The sequence below is a fragment of the Dama dama genome, chromosome 21, assembly GCF_033118175.1.
Source record: "Dama dama isolate Ldn47 chromosome 21, ASM3311817v1, whole genome shotgun sequence".
Taxonomy (NCBI): Eukaryota; Metazoa; Chordata; class Mammalia; order Artiodactyla; family Cervidae; genus Dama; species Dama dama.
Window position 1 is genome coordinate 77,820,213 of NC_083701.1, and position 17,569 is coordinate 77,837,781.

General features: G+C 43.4%; 1 protein-coding gene across 1 annotated transcript in view; it reads right to left on the reverse strand.

Moving 5' to 3' along the window:
* Positions 1 to 10,415: 10,415 nt before the first annotated feature.
* CHMP4C (charged multivesicular body protein 4C) overlaps positions 10,416 to 17,569 on the reverse strand; it is a 28,484-nt gene continuing 21,330 nt past the window's right edge. Inside the window, exons 3-5 of the mRNA XM_061123852.1 lie at positions 15,237 to 15,351; positions 11,918 to 12,080; positions 10,416 to 11,334 (exon numbers count right to left, since the gene is read on the reverse strand). Of these exons, the coding sequence (XP_060979835.1) occupies positions 11,270 to 11,334; positions 11,918 to 12,080; positions 15,237 to 15,351 (343 nt within the window). The 3' untranslated portion in view covers positions 10,416 to 11,269. The remainder of the gene's footprint in view (positions 11,335 to 11,917; positions 12,081 to 15,236; positions 15,352 to 17,569) is intronic.

Consider the following 17,569-nt stretch of genomic DNA (forward strand, 5'->3'; position numbering starts at 1 on the left):
TTTTTTTTTTTAAAGGATTTTATGCAAGTGTCATCTCGTGAAGGAAGCACTTGTATCAGCAGAAATACAGGGAAGAAGTTAAGGATATAGGTATTGAACTAAGTGAAAGTGTTAGTCGCTCAGTTGTGGCCAAGTCTTTGCAGCCCCATGGACTGTAGCCCGCCAGGCTCCTCTGTCCATGGATTCTCCAGAACACTGGAGTGGGCTGCCATGCCCTCCTCCAGGGGATCTTCCCAACCCAGGGATGGAACCCACGTCTCCTACATTGCAGGAAGATTCTTTACTGTCTGAGCCACCAAGGAAACTTGATTTCAAATTCTTCATCCTAATTAGCAATTGTATGACCTCAGAAAGTTGCTTCATCTTTTTGAGCCACTTTCAGATTTATTAATGACTACATATATTAATTAATTAATATCTAATTCAAAGCCATGTTTTACAAACTAGTGAAATATTGAGTAAGACCTCTTGCACTCAGTTGGCACAGAATTAGCACATGACAGATGGTGACAATTGTTACCTAAATTGCCTCTGTTGCTTTGAGAATTGGCAAGAGGAGGAAGAAAGTAATTATTAAGCATTAATTTTGTATCAGGTACTGTACTAGTTTTACATATATATTCCCGTTTAATTCTCATGATAATCCAGTGATGTCAAGGATATAGCCTTCCCATTATGTCATAAAGGTATTTCAGCCTCAGAGAAGTTAGGAAACTTTCCCAAGGTCACAGAGCTGGACTGTGGCCTATCTCAGAGCAGGGTCTGTGTCCTGCTTAAGCTCACAGCGTCTGTCACCAAGTAGTCTTTGGTGAAAGAATATATGAAAAAATGAATAATCTGGGGAAAGCATAAAGTAAATATGAACCTTCTTTCCCAGGCAGTGCCGACTGTGCATATGTCACCCTCAAGGAAACAGGAGTCTTGCTGAAACGTTAACAAATCACGTGGACTGTTATTATGCTTTCGTAAAAGGCACAGAGAGCTCTGCACACCACTTTGTGCAGGATATTTTGTTTTATACATTTAGTTCCAAGTACTTAAGGAAATCTGTGTTCAGTTATTAACTGACTACCACGGAACAGAGACTTCACTGGACACACACAACAAAGACGACAGACAAAATAAATAGTTCAGAAAAGTAACTAAGCAAGCAAACAAGCTCAAGAAACAACAGACACTAAGGGAAGGATTATAATATTCACATATATGATATTCTAAATGTCCTGTCTTCAACAACAAAACAGCCTGACACACACAAATAAATGAGACAGTGTGCTCCAAACACAAGGGGAAAGCTGTCAGTAGAAACTGACCTTAAAACAAGCCAGATGCTGGACTTATTAGACAAATATTTTAAATTGGCTATTTTAAAATATCTTCAAACAGCTAAAACAAACCATTTCTAAAACACTAAAGGAAAGCATGAGAATAATTTCTCACCAATAGCAAATATCAATGAAGAGAGAGATTTCACGAAAAAAGACCTAGTTGGAAATTCTGAAGTTGAAAAACACAATATAATAACTGAAATGAAAATTCACTAGAGAAAATCACCAACAAACGAGCAGGCAGAGAGAAGGAATCAATGGGTTTGAAGACAGATCAACTAAGATTATCTAGTCTGAGAAGAAAAAATGGGGGGAAAAAATGAACAGAGTGTAAAAGACCTGTGTGAGACCACCAAGCAAAGTAACATGTGTAATTGGACGCCCAAGGGAAGAGAAAGAGACAGAGAGAGGAAGAGGAAGGGGCAGAAAGAATATGTGAAAAAATAATGACAAATACTTCCCAACTTCAATGAAAGATATGAATCAACAAATCCAAGAAGCTCAATGAAACTCAAGCTGGAAAAACTCAAAACGCCTACACACATTTTAATCAAATTGTCAAAAGACAAGAATCTTTAAAGTAGCAAGACAGAAGAGACTCATCACGTACAAAGAATCCTCCATAAGATTAACAGCTGTTTTCTCATCAAAAACCATGGTGCCCGGAAGAAAGTAGCATATTCAAATTTTTAGGAGAAAAAAATTGTTACCCAAAATTTATAACTAGCAGAACTATTCTTTAAAAAAATGAAGGAGAAATTAAGAACTCCCTAATAAAGAAAAACTGAAAGAATTCATTGTCAGTAGACCTGCCTCACAAGACACGCTAAAAGGAGACCTTCAAGCAGTAATGAAAGGACACCAGACTGTAATCTGAACCAACACAAATAATGAAGAATAGCAGTAAAGGTAGCTACATAGGTAAGGGTTAACCAGTATTTTTAGTTGTAACTCCTCTTTTTTCCTTTTTATTTAAAAGACAAGTATATGATGCAATCACTGTAAGTCTGTGTTTACAGGCACACATGCCTAAAGATGTAGTTTATGCACTATAAAGGGGGATGGGAGATATATAGAAGCAAAGTTTTATATAATATTCAAGTTGTTTGTATTAATTTGAACTAGTTTGTTATAATTAAAGTGTTATTTGTAATCCCCAAGGAAATCACTAAGAAAATAAATCACACAGTGAAAGAAGCTGCAAGGGAATTAAAACAGTACACTAGAATGTATTTATTTGCTATTTATCTACTAACTTTTTGAAAGAAAGAAGAAATGGAGAAATTAAGGGGAAAAAGACGTAAGACATATATTATAGAAAACAAGCACCAAAATGGCAAATACAGTAAGTACATTACATACGAATGATTAACTTCTCCAATGAAAAGGCAGAGATTGGGGAATGGATTAAAAAAAGAAATATCTAATTTTATGCTATCTACAAAAGGCTCATGGTAAATTAAAGCACAAATATAGGTTGAGAATAAAAAGATGGGAAAAGATACACCATGCAAAATGTAATCAAAAGAGAGCTGAGGAGAGTAGCTATACAAACACCAAAGTAGACTTTGAGACAGAGATGTTGATGTGGAAGTGACGGCAGGAAAACTAAAGTGAACCTCTAGCCTCTAATTGAATAGAGCGTGGGACAGAGGTCACAGCTAGAAATACACGTGCCAGCAGGACTGCTTCAACTTTAATCCCCATGCTGACTCAGAGCTCAGAGGATAGTGTTTATTAAATATTAGTTGATTGAATAAATGTATATGAGCAATTTAAGTCATTCTCTCATAGAAAGCATAGCTGAAGCTATAATTTAAAATGATACCTATGAATAGTATAGAAAAGAGAGAGCAAATAACTGAATTATTAAAAATCTGGGAAAGATTCACATTTATGAGTCAGGAAGAAGACTGAGCCCTCCAAAGAGAAAAGATGCAAGAGTTGGGACTGACGGAGCACGGAAGAAAGGTGGAGCGTGACAAGCAGCAGCCTTCCCAAAGAGCAGGGGACAGACACATACTGTATTCATGTAGAGAGTATGCGCGACTGTTGGAGGAGGTGGTGACCCGCTCCGGTGTTCTTGCCTGGAGAATCCCATGAACAGGGGAGCCTGGTGGGCTACAGTCCATGGGGTCACAAAGAGCTGGACACGACTGCAGCTATACATGTCTTAACACACGTGTATAATTTGTACTTAAGCATATATGACCCACTTGGGCACATTTCATACATATAAACATACTACATAAAACCATGCCAAATGCCACCCATGTGTCACCCTTTCAGTGCTTCACAGAGAAGCCTGGATTGGAGATTTTTTCTGGATGCTGAAAAGAAACATTTACCCTCCTGATATCATAAGTAATACTGTATAGACAGCCTTCAATAGCCTGTGAATATCAGAAATGTTCAGGAGAAGGATTCATAATCAGAGGCATTGCCTACTTGCTCAGTGTTTGAACATCTCTCTTCTGAATAACAGTTTTACTGTTTTGCCCTGTCTGTACTTTGTCAATATATACTGTCTTTTTTTTTTTTTTCCCAAAACAATAGCTCCAATGTCTTCTATAAAGTGCAATAAAACTTCTGGTCAGCCAGGAAACAAATGATGTAAAGTAAATTTGAAGTTGAAGTATTTTAGCTAATTTAAGAAATACTGTGGATCACAACAAACTGGGAAATTCTTGAAGAGATGGGAATACCCGACCACCTTACTTGTCTCCTGAGAAAACTGTATGCAGGTCAGGAAGCAACAGTTAGAATCGGATATGGAACAACTGACTGGTTCAAAATTGGGAAACAAGGATGACAAGGCTATATATTGTCACCTTACTTATTTAATTTATATGCAGAGTGCCTGCTCAGTCATTCAGTCATGGCCGACTCTTTGCAACCCCATGCACTGTAGCCCACCAGGCTCCTCTATCCATGGGATTCTCCAGACAAGAATACTGGAGTGTGTTGTCATGCCCTCCTCCAGGGGATCTTCCCAGCCCAGGGATCGAACCTGAGACTCCTACCACTCCTGCACTGCAGACAGATTCTTAATGGCTGAACCATCTGGAAAGCCCATTATATGCAGAATACATGATGCAAAATGCCAAGTTGCATGAAGCACAGGCAGGAATTAAGATTTCCTGGAGAAGTATCAACAACCACAAGTACAAGTGATACCACTAGGACTTTAGCAAAGAGGAACTAAAGAGCCTCTTGATGAAGGTGAAAGAGGAGAGTGAAAAATTTGGCTTGCAACTCAACATTCAAAAAACTAAGATTATGGCATCCAGTCCCATCACTTAATAGCAAATAGAAGAGGAAAAAGTGGAAGCAATGACAGATTTTATTTTCTTGAGCTCCAAAATCATTGCAGATGGTAACTGTAGCAATGAAATTAAAAGACACTGGTTCCTTGAAGGGAAAGCTATGACAAACCTGGATAGCATATTAAAAAGCAGAGACATTACTTTGCTGATAAAAGACCCCTATATTCAAAGCTATGGTTTTTCCAGTAGTTGTGTACGGATGTGAGAGTTGGACCATAAATTAGAAGGCTGAATGCTGAAGAACTGATGCTTTCAAGTTGAGGTGCAGGAGAAGGCTCTTGAGAGTCCCTCGGACAGCAAGGAGATCAAACCATTCCATCCTAAAAGAAATCAACCCTGAATATTTACTGGAAGGACTATTGCTAAAGCTGAGGCTCCAATACTTTGGCCACCTGTTGGAAAGAGTGGCTCATTTGAAAAGACCCTAACACTGGGCAAGACTGAAGGCAGGAGGAGAAGGGGACGACAGAGGATGAGATGGCTGGATGGCGTCACCTTCTCAATGGACATGGGTTTGAGCAAGCTCCGGGAGATAGTGGAGGACAGAGGAGCCTGGCGCGCCACGTCTGGGTCAAAAAGAGTCAGACATCACTTAGCGGCTGAGCAGCAACAAAAGATACCTTCTCCAGCAGAAACATCAGTGTGTGTCTTAAAGAGATGAAAAGTAGAGACATGAACTAGACTTTGACCAAACAGTTTATAAGTCGGTTCCACTGGGCTGTAATGTAATGCTACCAAGGTATCCTTATTGGTCCTAGCTTCTCTGGAATTTTTCCTTTCTCTTTTTCTTTCTTCTTGCTTGGACTCCTAACTTTAGCAGATTATTCAGTTTGTTTTAGTAAGACCTAAACGACTGTGGTGTGTAAAGTATCTACTACTCCAGTTTCTACTAAATAAATCAGTGCTCAGACTCAGTGTTTGCCAAAAAGGAGGAAATGCTGCAGTTAAACTTAATCATTCTCCGTGGGTGAGTGGGCATTTGCTGTTTGAGGTAGTATTTTAGATTTAGAAGGCCAACATCCATTCTGTCTTCTTCAGGTAAGAGAACCTTGATTATGCTTTAGCAAACCTCCCTTCCTGCTTCTCAGCTCATGAGCATCCAGGAAGCTTGGCCAATCAAATATTCTGGCTTTGAAATTTGATCCTGAACGGGATACCAGCTTCTTCACAATGGTCTCAGCTTACCTTTCCTTGTTGTGGGGGACTGAGAAGACGGAGTCCCTCAGTCTGAGCTCCAGGGCCTCCGGTTTCATTCCTCTGATTTGCACTTCCAGCATTTTCTTTGATTATGGAAACTATCCAAATCACTTCTTAAAATCCAGGTTTGTCTCTTAAGTTGTGCTGAGTGTGCTGCATGCATGCATGCCAGTTGCTCAGTCGGGTCTGATTCTCTGACCCCACGGACTGTGGCCCTCCAGGCCCCTCTGTCCACGGGATTCTCCAGGCAGGAACCCTGGAGTGGCTGCCATGCCCTCCTCCAGGGGATCTTCCCGACCCAGGGATTGAACCTGTCTCCTGCACTGGCAGGCAGAGTCTTTACCGCTGAGCCACCAGGTGTTTCTTATAGCCAAAGAGAAAGAGAAAAGCCTGAGAGATATATTGGAAAACACTTTATTTAAAAATACAAAACAGCCCTGACCAAATGGAGATCCACCCCTGGGGTACCACTGAATGCAGTGAAACCAGCTATTAGCAAACATCCCGGACTTTGTAACTTCCAAACAGAAGTTTTTCCATTCTAAGATGCCTTGCTGGAAACATATTTAGCTGACTGATTAGTACCTTTATTCTTTTGAATATCTCTTCAATCTAAGGATGATTTATACCTTTTCTCTCATTTCTTTCACTCCTTCCTTATTGTCAACAGAGGGGTAGCATTATGATTTTATTTCAATGTATTTTGTTTCTTTTTAGAATAAGAGGTCACCTTTTACAAAATTTATTTTATTTTGAACACAGGCATTTTAGTACTTCAAATCTACCTGTGCACTCAAATCTACCTGAGAAACTGATCTTCTTGCCCAAGGCTAACCAATAGAAATATAATGTGAACCACATATGTAATTTTCAATTTCCAAGTAGCCACATTTTAAAATGGTGAAAAGAAACAGCTGAAATTAATTTAATAATATATTTTACTTATACATTTAAAACAATATTTTAACATAAAATCAATATAAAGGTATTAATGATTCTTATTATACTAAGTCTTTGAAATCTAATATATGTTTTACACTCAGAGCACATCTCAATTCAGATGCAAATTTTAATTAGAAATACTTGCTCTGTACAGGGCTTCCCAGGTGGCTCAGTGGTAAAGAATCTTCCTGCCAATCCGGGAGATGCAGGAGACCCTGGTTCAATCCCTGGGCTGGGAATATCCCCTGGAGGAGGAAATGACAACCCACTCCAGTGTTCTTGCCTGGAGAATCCCATGGATAGAGGAGCTTGGCGTGCTATCTGACTGTATATATATATGCATATATATTTAATGCATGCATATACACTAAGTACTTGAAAAACTAAATACCCAAGTTTTTCCAGCATGCTTAATCTTGTCAAATAACTGAACTGGACTAGTTTTTATGTTTAAATTAATCAAAACTGAATGAAATTAAAAATTCAGCCCCTCAGCTGCACTGGCCACGTTTCACGTGCTCATTTCATATGGCTAGTGGATACTGTTTGGACCTCACAGATCTAGCAGAACTAGCTGGGAATGTGTGTTTAAGTGGCTGGGGAGAGATGTCCAAACATGTCTCGGGTCTCATTTATGAGCTTTCGATGCCTGAGCTATGTTAGGCTTCACTGAAGGCTTCCCAGGTAGCTCTAGCCTAGTGGGCTACAGTCCATGGGGTCACAGAGAGTCAGACACAACTGAGTGACTCAGCACGCATGCACACAAGCTTCACTGAACTGTAGGTTTATTGTTTTCATCAAGCTTGGGAATTTCTCAGCCATTATTTCTACAAAGTTTTTTTTCTATCCTATTCCATTCCCTACCCCAAACAAGCCACCTCCTCCCAAAATTCATCCAGTCCACCACCAAAATTCCAGACTTCAATAACCTGCGTGTTAGACAGCTTAATGTGGTCTCAAAGCTTATTCTTGCTTTATTTTTTCCATTTTTTTCTTTAGTGTTTTATTTAGGGTAATTTCTGTTGCTATGTCTTTAAGTTTACTAACCTTTCCTTCTGCAATGTCTAATCTGATGTTACTCCCATCTACTATATTCTGTTTTTCATTTCAGATAATGTATTTTTCATCTCTAGAATTTCAATTTGGGTCTTTTTTTCTTAGATCTGCCATTTCTCTCTTCATTGTGATCATGTTTTTTTCTTCTTTTTCAAACATATGGAGTATATTTACTGTAGCAATTTTAATGAACATACAGAATATATTTATAGTAGCTGTTTTAATATCCCTTGCCTTCAAATTATATCATCTGTGTCACTTCTGAGTCCGTTCCTACTGTGTGACTTTTCTCTTGGTTATGGGTTGTATTTTCCTGCTTCTTTGCCTACCTGGAATTTTCACATTGGATGCCAGACTTCGGGAATGTTATCTGTTGGGTGCCAGTTTTATTTTATTTGTTCTGTTGTTATTAATTACTAGCTTTTATATTCCTTTAAGCATCTGGGGATTTCCCTGGTGGCTCAGAGGTTAAAGCGTCTGCCTGCAATTCGGGAGACCTGGGTTCGATCCCTGGGTTGGGAAGATCCCCTGGAGAAGGAAATGGCAATCCACTCCAGTATTCTTGCCTGGAGAATCACATTGACGGAGGAGCCTGGTGGACTACAGTCCATGGGGTTGCAAAGAGTCGGACAGGACTGAGCGACTTCACTTTCACTTAAGCATCTGGGGGTTTTGTTCTGGGATGCAGTGAAGTTACTTGGAATAGTTTCATCCTGTTGCAGCTTGCTTTTAACCTTTTTGTGGGTCTTCCCTGGTAGCTTAGACAGTGCAGAATCTGCGTGCATTGCGGAAGACTTGGGCTTGATCCCTGGGTCGGTAAAATTCCCTGAGGAAGGGAATGGCTAACCACTCCAGTATTCTTGCCTGGAGAATCCCATGGACGGAGGAGCCTGGGGCTACCGTCCATGGAGATGCAGAGTCGGACACTGCTGAGTGACTAACACTTTCACTTTTAAGCTCATTAGGGTGGACCCGGAACAGCCTTTAGTCTAGGCATAATTTGACGTCACTAATGAGGCAATATCCTTGCAAGGACTCAATCTGATGCCCTTTAGTAGGAGGTCTTCCCCGTGGCCGATGGAGACGCGTTCCCCTGCCCTGTGTGAGCTGTCGGGACTGACCTGCTGCTTCTTTCCAGGGATCCCTCCGTGTCAGTCACTTCCTCAGACGTGCACACAGATCCGTCCTGAGCCAAAAACTCTGACGGGGCCCCTCTGCGGACCTCCAGCGCGCGCTCTCCCTCCCCGTGGAGCAAGCTGCTTTCCAGAAATCTCCCCCTTGGCTTCCCTGCCCCTGTAAGCCCAGCAGGCTCCCGGGGGCAGCGAGCCGGAACCGGAGGCCTCCGTCTGCCCCCGTCGTAAGCCCAGCAGGCTCCCGGGGGCAGCGAGCGGGAACCGGAGGCCTCCGTCTGCCCCCGTCGTAAGCCCAGCAGGCTCCCGGGGGCAGCGAGCCGGAACCGGAGGCCTCCGTCTGCCCCGGTCGTAAGCCCAGCAGGCTCCCGGGGGCAGCGAGCCGGAACCGGAGGCCTCCGTCTGCCCCCGTCTTCTCTGCTGCCTTCCGTCCAGTGTCTGAAAACCGTCGCTTCATATGTTCCGTTCAGTTTCCTAGTTATTTGAGAGTAGAAGGTAAACCCAGTTCCTATTACTCTATCATGACCCAAAAGAGGTGAAAACCGTCTTTCAGGCGATACTGATAAATCTCCATTAAACGACAGCTGCAGGAGAGGCTGCAGAGACACCGGCTGGGTTGACCGGGAGGAGGCACGTCCCTGCCCCCCACGCAGCGCGGTGCGGCGGGGACGAAGCCGTGTGGGTCACCGCCGTGTCCCGGCGCACGGGCCTGGGGGACTCAGTCACGCTGAGAGCCGCTGGGCACCGCCGCCGGGTCGGGCGGGCGAACGAGAGTTCTGATGAAGCCTGGCCCACCGGAGCGGGGACGGGGAGAGAACCCCAGGAGACAAACCGTGGGATTGCAGAGAGTCGGCACGACTCGGGGACTGGGGAGCAACAGCAAAGGAGGGGAAGCAATAAGAAAGTGATCGTTTAAGCACATATGCAACATAAACCGGGATAGGCGGCAGGGGAGAAAGTAGATGGCTACCAGAGCATTTAGGAGGGAGACCCCAGTTAGTCTGCAATCAGGAAAATATTTCCCAAAACAAAGGACGTTTTAACTGAGATTGAAGAACTAAGTAAGATGTGGTATCTGTGCTGTGGTGGGTAGAAAGACTGCTAAGAAGGGCGTCACATGCCAAAGGCCTGTGGCAGGACGGAACCGTCAGCCGTATCAAGTCCAACCCTTAGATTTCTCAGTGAAAAAACACAGACTGAGTTTATGACTTGCCTAGTTGTATTGTGTTCATGGCAGAGCAGGAATAGGATCCAGAACTCCTACCTCCAAGTCTAGTGTTGTTTCCATTCCACTGGACCTTGTATTCCCTAAGCTAATGTTGGGAATTACTAGATCATTTTCTATAATGATACTTGTCATTTTATGGTCCGTGATACATTTATGGGCAACACATAATTTTGAATTTTACTTTCATTTAAAAATCATTATGGCCAAATTTTATCTAAGATATATTTTTAATTGCCTATATTTCTATGTATTTACAAAGAAGATGACGCAAACTGTAAATAAATGAACGACAGAGCCCAAAACATAAAAGAATGAACACACATTTAGCACACTGAAGCCACAATAGCATCATAATGGCCTGGGAACAGAAATGCAGCTCCCTAAACGGCTCAATGACACCCAGGAGATTCTCGCTCAGCAGTGGAAGCTGTTAGTGCTTCCAGACATTTTGGGAAATGCAGCCATTGCCCCATTCCAGGCTTAATTGGCATAATAAATGTCAATTAAAACTCCCTTAAGATTTTAAATTGCAAAACTCAATGAAACTATTTATGTGTAAACTCACACAAGACTTCTTTACAAGAAGCCTCGCCTAGGAAGAGTTGTATTTCTTGAACATTTACCCTGGGCTACAAATCTCCTAACATGGACACACACTGCAAACCCCGCCTTCACAGGGAGGCCAGTTCCCTCCTCCGTCTTCCCTGAACACGTCACTCTTAAGTGCTTATAGTCGATTATATGTTTCACATGTAATAGGATTCAGTTTTCTTTCAACAGATACACAGAGAGTACCAACCATGTGCCAGGACTGGAAATACAGCCGGGAACAGGGTAGAGTGGTCCCTCCATTGGGATGAAGAGATCCTCCAAAACGCTACTGGGAAGTCCCTTTTCATCTTAAAGGGATCCTAAATCTACACACGACTCCTTTAACTTTTACCTATGAGGCTTAAAAGACAATTATTCATCCAGTATAAATATAAAAGACTCTGTGATGGCTTCGGTATTTGGCAAAAACATCGTCATGTCTTATGTACAGCTGTGTCCAAAACTTCTCTTCTAAGTAGCCCAAGCTGCCAAATGTTGGATGTCATCATCCTCTCCTTCTGTCCTCCTAGAAGATGCTGGAACAAAAAAAAAAAAAAAAAAAAAGGATAAAAATCAGTCACTGGTGACATTCACACCTTCAGCACAGAAAACAAGTAAGAATTATTTATTAAAAGGTCTATATTTATGAAATTAAAAATAAATGCTAAAAGAGATGTGTGTGCTAAGTCGATTCAGTCGTGTCCGACTCTTTGCAACCCCATGGGCTGTAGCCCACCCAGCTCCTGTGTCCATGGGATTCTCCAGGCAAGAATACTGGAGTGGGGTGCCATGCCTTCCCCCAGGGGCTCTATCTTCCTGACCCAGGGACAAACCTGTGTCTCTTCCGTCTCCTGCATTAGCAGGCAGGCTCTTTACGACTGGCACCACCTGGGAAGCCCATACACACTCATTACTCTTGAAAGTTTCTTTTTTCTTGGCTGTGCAGGGCCTGAGGGATCTTACTTCCCTGACCAGGAATCAAACCCACACCCTGCAGTGGAGGCACTGCGTCTAAACCACTAGACCACAGTGAAGTCTACAGGAGAGGTCCCCTTGAGATAGGCCTGGCCATCATTTCAGGTCAGTATTTGACCACGGGGGCTGGGGTGAGGCACAGACCTGCTCGAGAGCGGTGTGCAGAGGACGTGCTGGGCATCCTACCCGACCCTCTGTCTGGCTGAGCTGGGAGCGAGGAGGAAGGCACATTCGGAAGTCTGATATTTGTCATCTTCTTATTTAATTCTTCCTGCTCCAGTTCTTCAAGTTCTGCCATCAGCTCATCCTGAACATAGGAGAAAGAAAGAATTATGGAGTTAACGTTTCAAGAAGTGGGTTTCCTCAAACACAATAACAAAAACATCTGCTACCCAATTGATATGTGAGAACCCAGTGAAATGGGATATTTATTTTAAGACTAAGTCTTTTTTGCAACACTGAGCAATAATTAAAATATGAATATTTGGGGTTGTGCAAATTTGTTGTAGCTAATCTTATAATACTTCAGTCAACAACTTTTTTTTTTTAAGTAATTTGTGCTAGCTGAATATATAACCTCCAGAGCTTCTAGAAAATTTACACTTTGCCTGTCATTTTTGCAATGTAACTTTTATGTTCTACTGTTAAGAATTCAGAATCTGTGAAACTTTAATTAGAGGAAATATATATTTTCATTTTGGCTAATGCTACTGAAAATAAAACAGATATAGCAAAACCTTAACATACCAAAAATAAAAAGAATCAAAGATACTATGGCTCCTTTGTTAAATTGCCAAAGCCAGTAAAAACCATGCTGTGTGTCTGAGTTAAGAATAACTCCAGGTAGGTACATTGTATTTCTTTCTGTTAGCAATAGTCCCACACAGTCTGGTTTAATCTTAAACTACTCTGTCCCGGGAACCTTAGAAAAGCAAGTGCAGGTTGAGACTTTGAGGGTAAAGTCACCTTATGACAGAAGTGATATGACTTGAGATGACTAGCTCAGGCCTAACTGGCCCCAAGAGTCCTCAGGTTGAGTCCAACCCCCTGAGTGAGGTTGGGAGTCAAAACTAAACTTGTCATCATTATAATTCTGAGGTCGTTGTCATTAGAAATGACCTAAGGCACTCATATTCCACCAAGGAGACTTCTTCATGTATTCATTCGTCACTGAACAAATTTATCGAGAGCTCACTCCTGGCCAGGCCTGAGCTCAGGGCTCGGGACACAAAGTCCAATCAACAGTCCCTACATTTAAGGAGCTTTTTGAATGCAGGAGAAAGGCTCACAAACAAATAATTATTCTATCTTAAAAAATGAGAGTAACCATACCATGGCCAAGAGTGGAGATCTTGAAGTCAACCACAACTTTGGATCAAGTCACCATGTACCAGACATACAGTGAGCTGAACTGTCTGAGAACTGTTATATCTACCTCAAAAAAGGAAATAAACACAAAAATGTATAGCTCGAGGTCATGTGAAATAGTGCCCCAGGGTAGTTGCTGGCTTTACAGTTCTCCACAGGCTGAATGAATAAAATACCTTCAGAATGACTATTCTGACATCCTATTTCTGCTCAAAAGAACAACTAGGAACAAATATAGCAAATGTAGTAACAGCAGAACACGCCACCCTACACTGAACGTGCCCAGAATTGCCAACAGTGCTTGACGGCTATTAACACCACTGAAGAGATTTGTATTTCCTACAACAAGTATGTGATCACAGAATAACCATTCCATCATTTTCAGATTTCAGGTACCAAACACTTATTGACTGGGAAAGGAATTTTAGAATGTAAGGAACTTTAGAACAGTCTAGTGATCGTCATGTTCATTTTATAAATGAGAAAACTGAGGGTCCAAAAGTGAAGACTTCACAGAGCTCGTGGTGCGTGGCAGAGCGGGGCGTTCTCACGAGCCCAGGGCCCCCTTCAGCACGTCGTAAAGCCTCCAGACGCTCACTAGCTAGCCGGGGCAGGCGGACTTCTCCTGGGAAGGGCCGGACAGCAATATTCCAGGCTCAGCCGACCACAGACGGTCTCTGTCGAGTGGCCTCCCCTGTTGCTATTGTCATTGCTGCATTCATCCCTCAGTCATTCAAGCATATGAAAACCCTCTCGCTCCACAGGCCAAACAAAAACAGACCTCGGGAAAGATCTAGCCTGAAAGCCACCCTTTCCCAAGCCGTGGCCTACATCATTTCAAAAGCTGTTGAAGAAAGAGACCAGCAGACACAGAAAAGAAGCTCATGGTTACCGAAGGGGAAGGGGATGGGGGTTACATGAGGACTTTGGGATTAACATACACACACTGTTTTGAATGAAATCAATAACCAACAAGGACCACGGAACAGGGAGCTCTGCTCAATATTTTATAATAACCTATAAGAGAAATGAATCTGAGACAATAACTTTGTGTGTGTGTAACTGAATCATGTTGCTGGACACCGGAAACTAGACAACACTGGTAAATCAATTACACCTCAATTTTTTAAAAAGGAGAATGGAGAAAAATGAGATGAAATAAAATAAGTATAGAAACAAAAAACAGTTGACACCCAGTCCTCACTTTCAAGGATTCTGTGGAAGGACATCTTCCTTACTAGATGTGCTGTTTTTCACAGTACATGAACGCAGGAAGTCAGATTCTTTCCCACGCTAATCTGAAATGTTTCAAAACATGCACCAGGCCTTCCTGTGTGTGCTTTGAGGAGGACAATTGAAATTCACAGCGCAGACTTCACCAGTATAATGATAGTCTGTTATTGCTGGACTGATGAATCTCAATGGAATGTGTGTGCTAATAAAGCCACTCCACATTTGTTTCATATCCGGGTAATAAACAGAGGCCGCCTGAGCCCTGATTTAGCAGCAGCGTGCTCTGTCTGTCCCGTGCAGAGTGACACTGTCTGCCCTGTTTCACCCCGATGTGTGAGCACTCCATTTCTCGTGATGGGGCTATTTAGGAACCTGTCAACAATTAAACGTCACTGACATTACATAGTCACATGCTGCTTTTCTTTAATAGCTGGGAACTTAATTAGGGGGCTATTTGCCAACTGTGTTAATCTTTCCTTTAAATCAGAGCTGCCAGCACTTCATTTCCCTCTTAAGAAGGGTGTTTTTCTAACAGACCATTTATTCTTTAGTGATATTAAAGGGCACGTGTGAGGAAGCCTGCTTGCTTCTCATGGTGGGAAGCTATCTTTTTTTTCAAGTTTTTTTTTTTTGAGGTGGACCACTTTTAAAGTCTTTATTGAATTTGTTACAGTATCACTTGCTTTATGTCTTGGGGTTTTGGCCCTGAAGCACATGGGATCTTAGCTCTCCAACCAGGGATGGAACCCACAACCCCTGCACTGGAAGGTGAAGCCGTGAGCAGTGGACCTCCAGGGAAGTTCCAGGAAGAGCTGCCTTTTTCAGCAGCCACGGGCTCCATTCTTTACACTGTGCTACCCACCTCATCAAAGTCACCGCCGAATCCAACCCGCTGAGAAAATGCTTCAGAGATTTCCTGGGCAATATCCTGTTGCTCTGTGATCTCTTGCATCAAATCATCTATTTTGTTCAGATCCCTGGGAAACAATGTTTTGTTGAAATATTGTAAAATTTTACTTTAAAATTATAAATTTAGATACAATACCCTATGAAAAGAGAGTCAATTTAACAAACTCTTAGTTATTTCAGTAGGACAATAAACATACCTGATGATAAAATTTATCAACTTTAAGAAGAATTTACACTTCAAGAAATTAATAAATCTGTATGTGCACATATATTTTAAATTATGTAAGTTAAATGGATAGCCATTACCTTTGGGAGTCACTAGGGGGCATACCTGTAGACCCATTTCGAAATTTTGTCTGGTAGCTCAGGGGCTAAGTGGTGTCCGACTCTTTGCGACCCCATGGACTGTGGCCCACCAGGCTCAGACTTTGTCCACGGGATTCCCTAGGCAGGAATATTGGAAGGGGTTGCCATTTCCTTCTCCAGGGTGAAAGGGCATATGAAACGGTTAAATACATGCTATGTATTAACTCTGCAGGAAGCGATGCCACGGGTCATCAAGGACCACGGTGAGTGAGATGAGCTAGGGTGGCACTCAGGGGCCGCCATCAGAGCTGCTTTCTGTAGAAGATGGACTCTGGAGACCAGAGATCTATTTTCCAGAATGCCGCGTGGCCCTGAGATCCTGACTTCCTGAGAACTTCCCCACGGCCGCTGATGGGCCGGGAGACAATGGATGAGAGCAGGGTTAAGCCTGTGAAGGCCTGAGAAGAAGCACAGCGTCAGCAGAGGGATCACAGGCCCAGGGCCGATGGCAACTGTCAAGCCAGTTCCTGGCTCCTGAGCCCCTCTGGCCCCTGAAGCCCCGTGGGCTCAGGTCCGAGTGCCCCCCGCATCCCATCTCCACGTCAGCCCTCCAGCTCTGAAGCCAGGCCACGCTGATGGGTACCGGGGAAGTGACAAGCTTACTCATTACTGAGTCACTATGCTGAAATTGTCATCCCCAGTGGAATTAAATACTTTGCATGTTTTCCAAACTCCACATATAGGAAAACCTGAATATTTGACAGCATTTCATGTAGTAACCAAAAAGAGAACGTCGACATCCTGCTGTGCTGTGCTAGGTCGCTCAGGCGTCTCCGCCTCTTTGCAACCCCACGGACCACAGCCCGCCGGGCTCCTCTGTCCCTGGGACCCTCCAGGCTCCTCTGTCCACGGGGGTCTCCACCATGGACCACAGCCCGCCGGGCTCCTCTGTCCCTGGGACCCTCCAGGCTCCTCTGTCCATGGGAGTCTCCACCATGGACCACAGCCCGCCGGGCTCCTCTGTCCCTGGGACCCTCCAGGCTCCTCTGTCCACGGGAGTCTCCACCGTGGACCACAGCCCGCCGGGCTCCTCTGTCCCTGGGACCCTCCAGGCTCCTCTGTCCACGGGAGTCTCCACCACGGACCACAGCCCGCCGGGCTCCTCTGTCCCGGGATCCTCCAGGCAGGACACGGGCTCGGGCCGCCAGTTCCTCCTCCAGCCGCCCTCCGACCACCCCTTATTTCCACTTCTTATATTTATAACAAATATATTAGGGTCATGAATTTAAAAATCATATGTGAAAGGTACAGCTAAAACGTGGGCCCAGGAGTAAATTTTTCCCAAAAGGAACACCCGGGGAGGATGCGGCTGAATTGCCTGGGATAAAGGCTGTGATTCTGGAACACAGCATCTAAGTCACAGCAATGACAGAGGGCGGTGACTCTGAGAGGGAATCTAACAATCCCTCAGAAGCTGTCAGAGCGACAGCTGATGGTCAGCTGGTTATCAGGACAGGAAAATGTCAGCAAAGCCGCCTTCACTGACCACAGCCTCTCTCTGCCCGCCTTTCTCCCACCCACGGAACCATCTCCACGTCCCTCAGAAACTCGTGGCCCTTGTACACCCTTGGCCCAAATTTCACCATCATATTTAAGCTCAGGAAAGGATTAGGCCCCAGGCATTGATTCTCAGTGCAGATAAAAAGCAGTCAGGAGCCCCACTACCGCTATGAATACTGATGACTGAGCGCTTACTTTATGCTGGGAACTCCTAACGGCAAAGTATCTCATTTCTCATCGACTCTCACAAGAACCACATGAGGTGAGTACGATTATTATCTTCAACTCACAGACAAGGAAACTGAATGGGGAAGAGACAAAGTATTGTCCAAGGGCAGTCAGCCAGGATCTGGATCTACAATCCAGAAAATCTGCCCCAAATCCACGTTTGTATCTATTATACTGTATGCCAATGGTTCT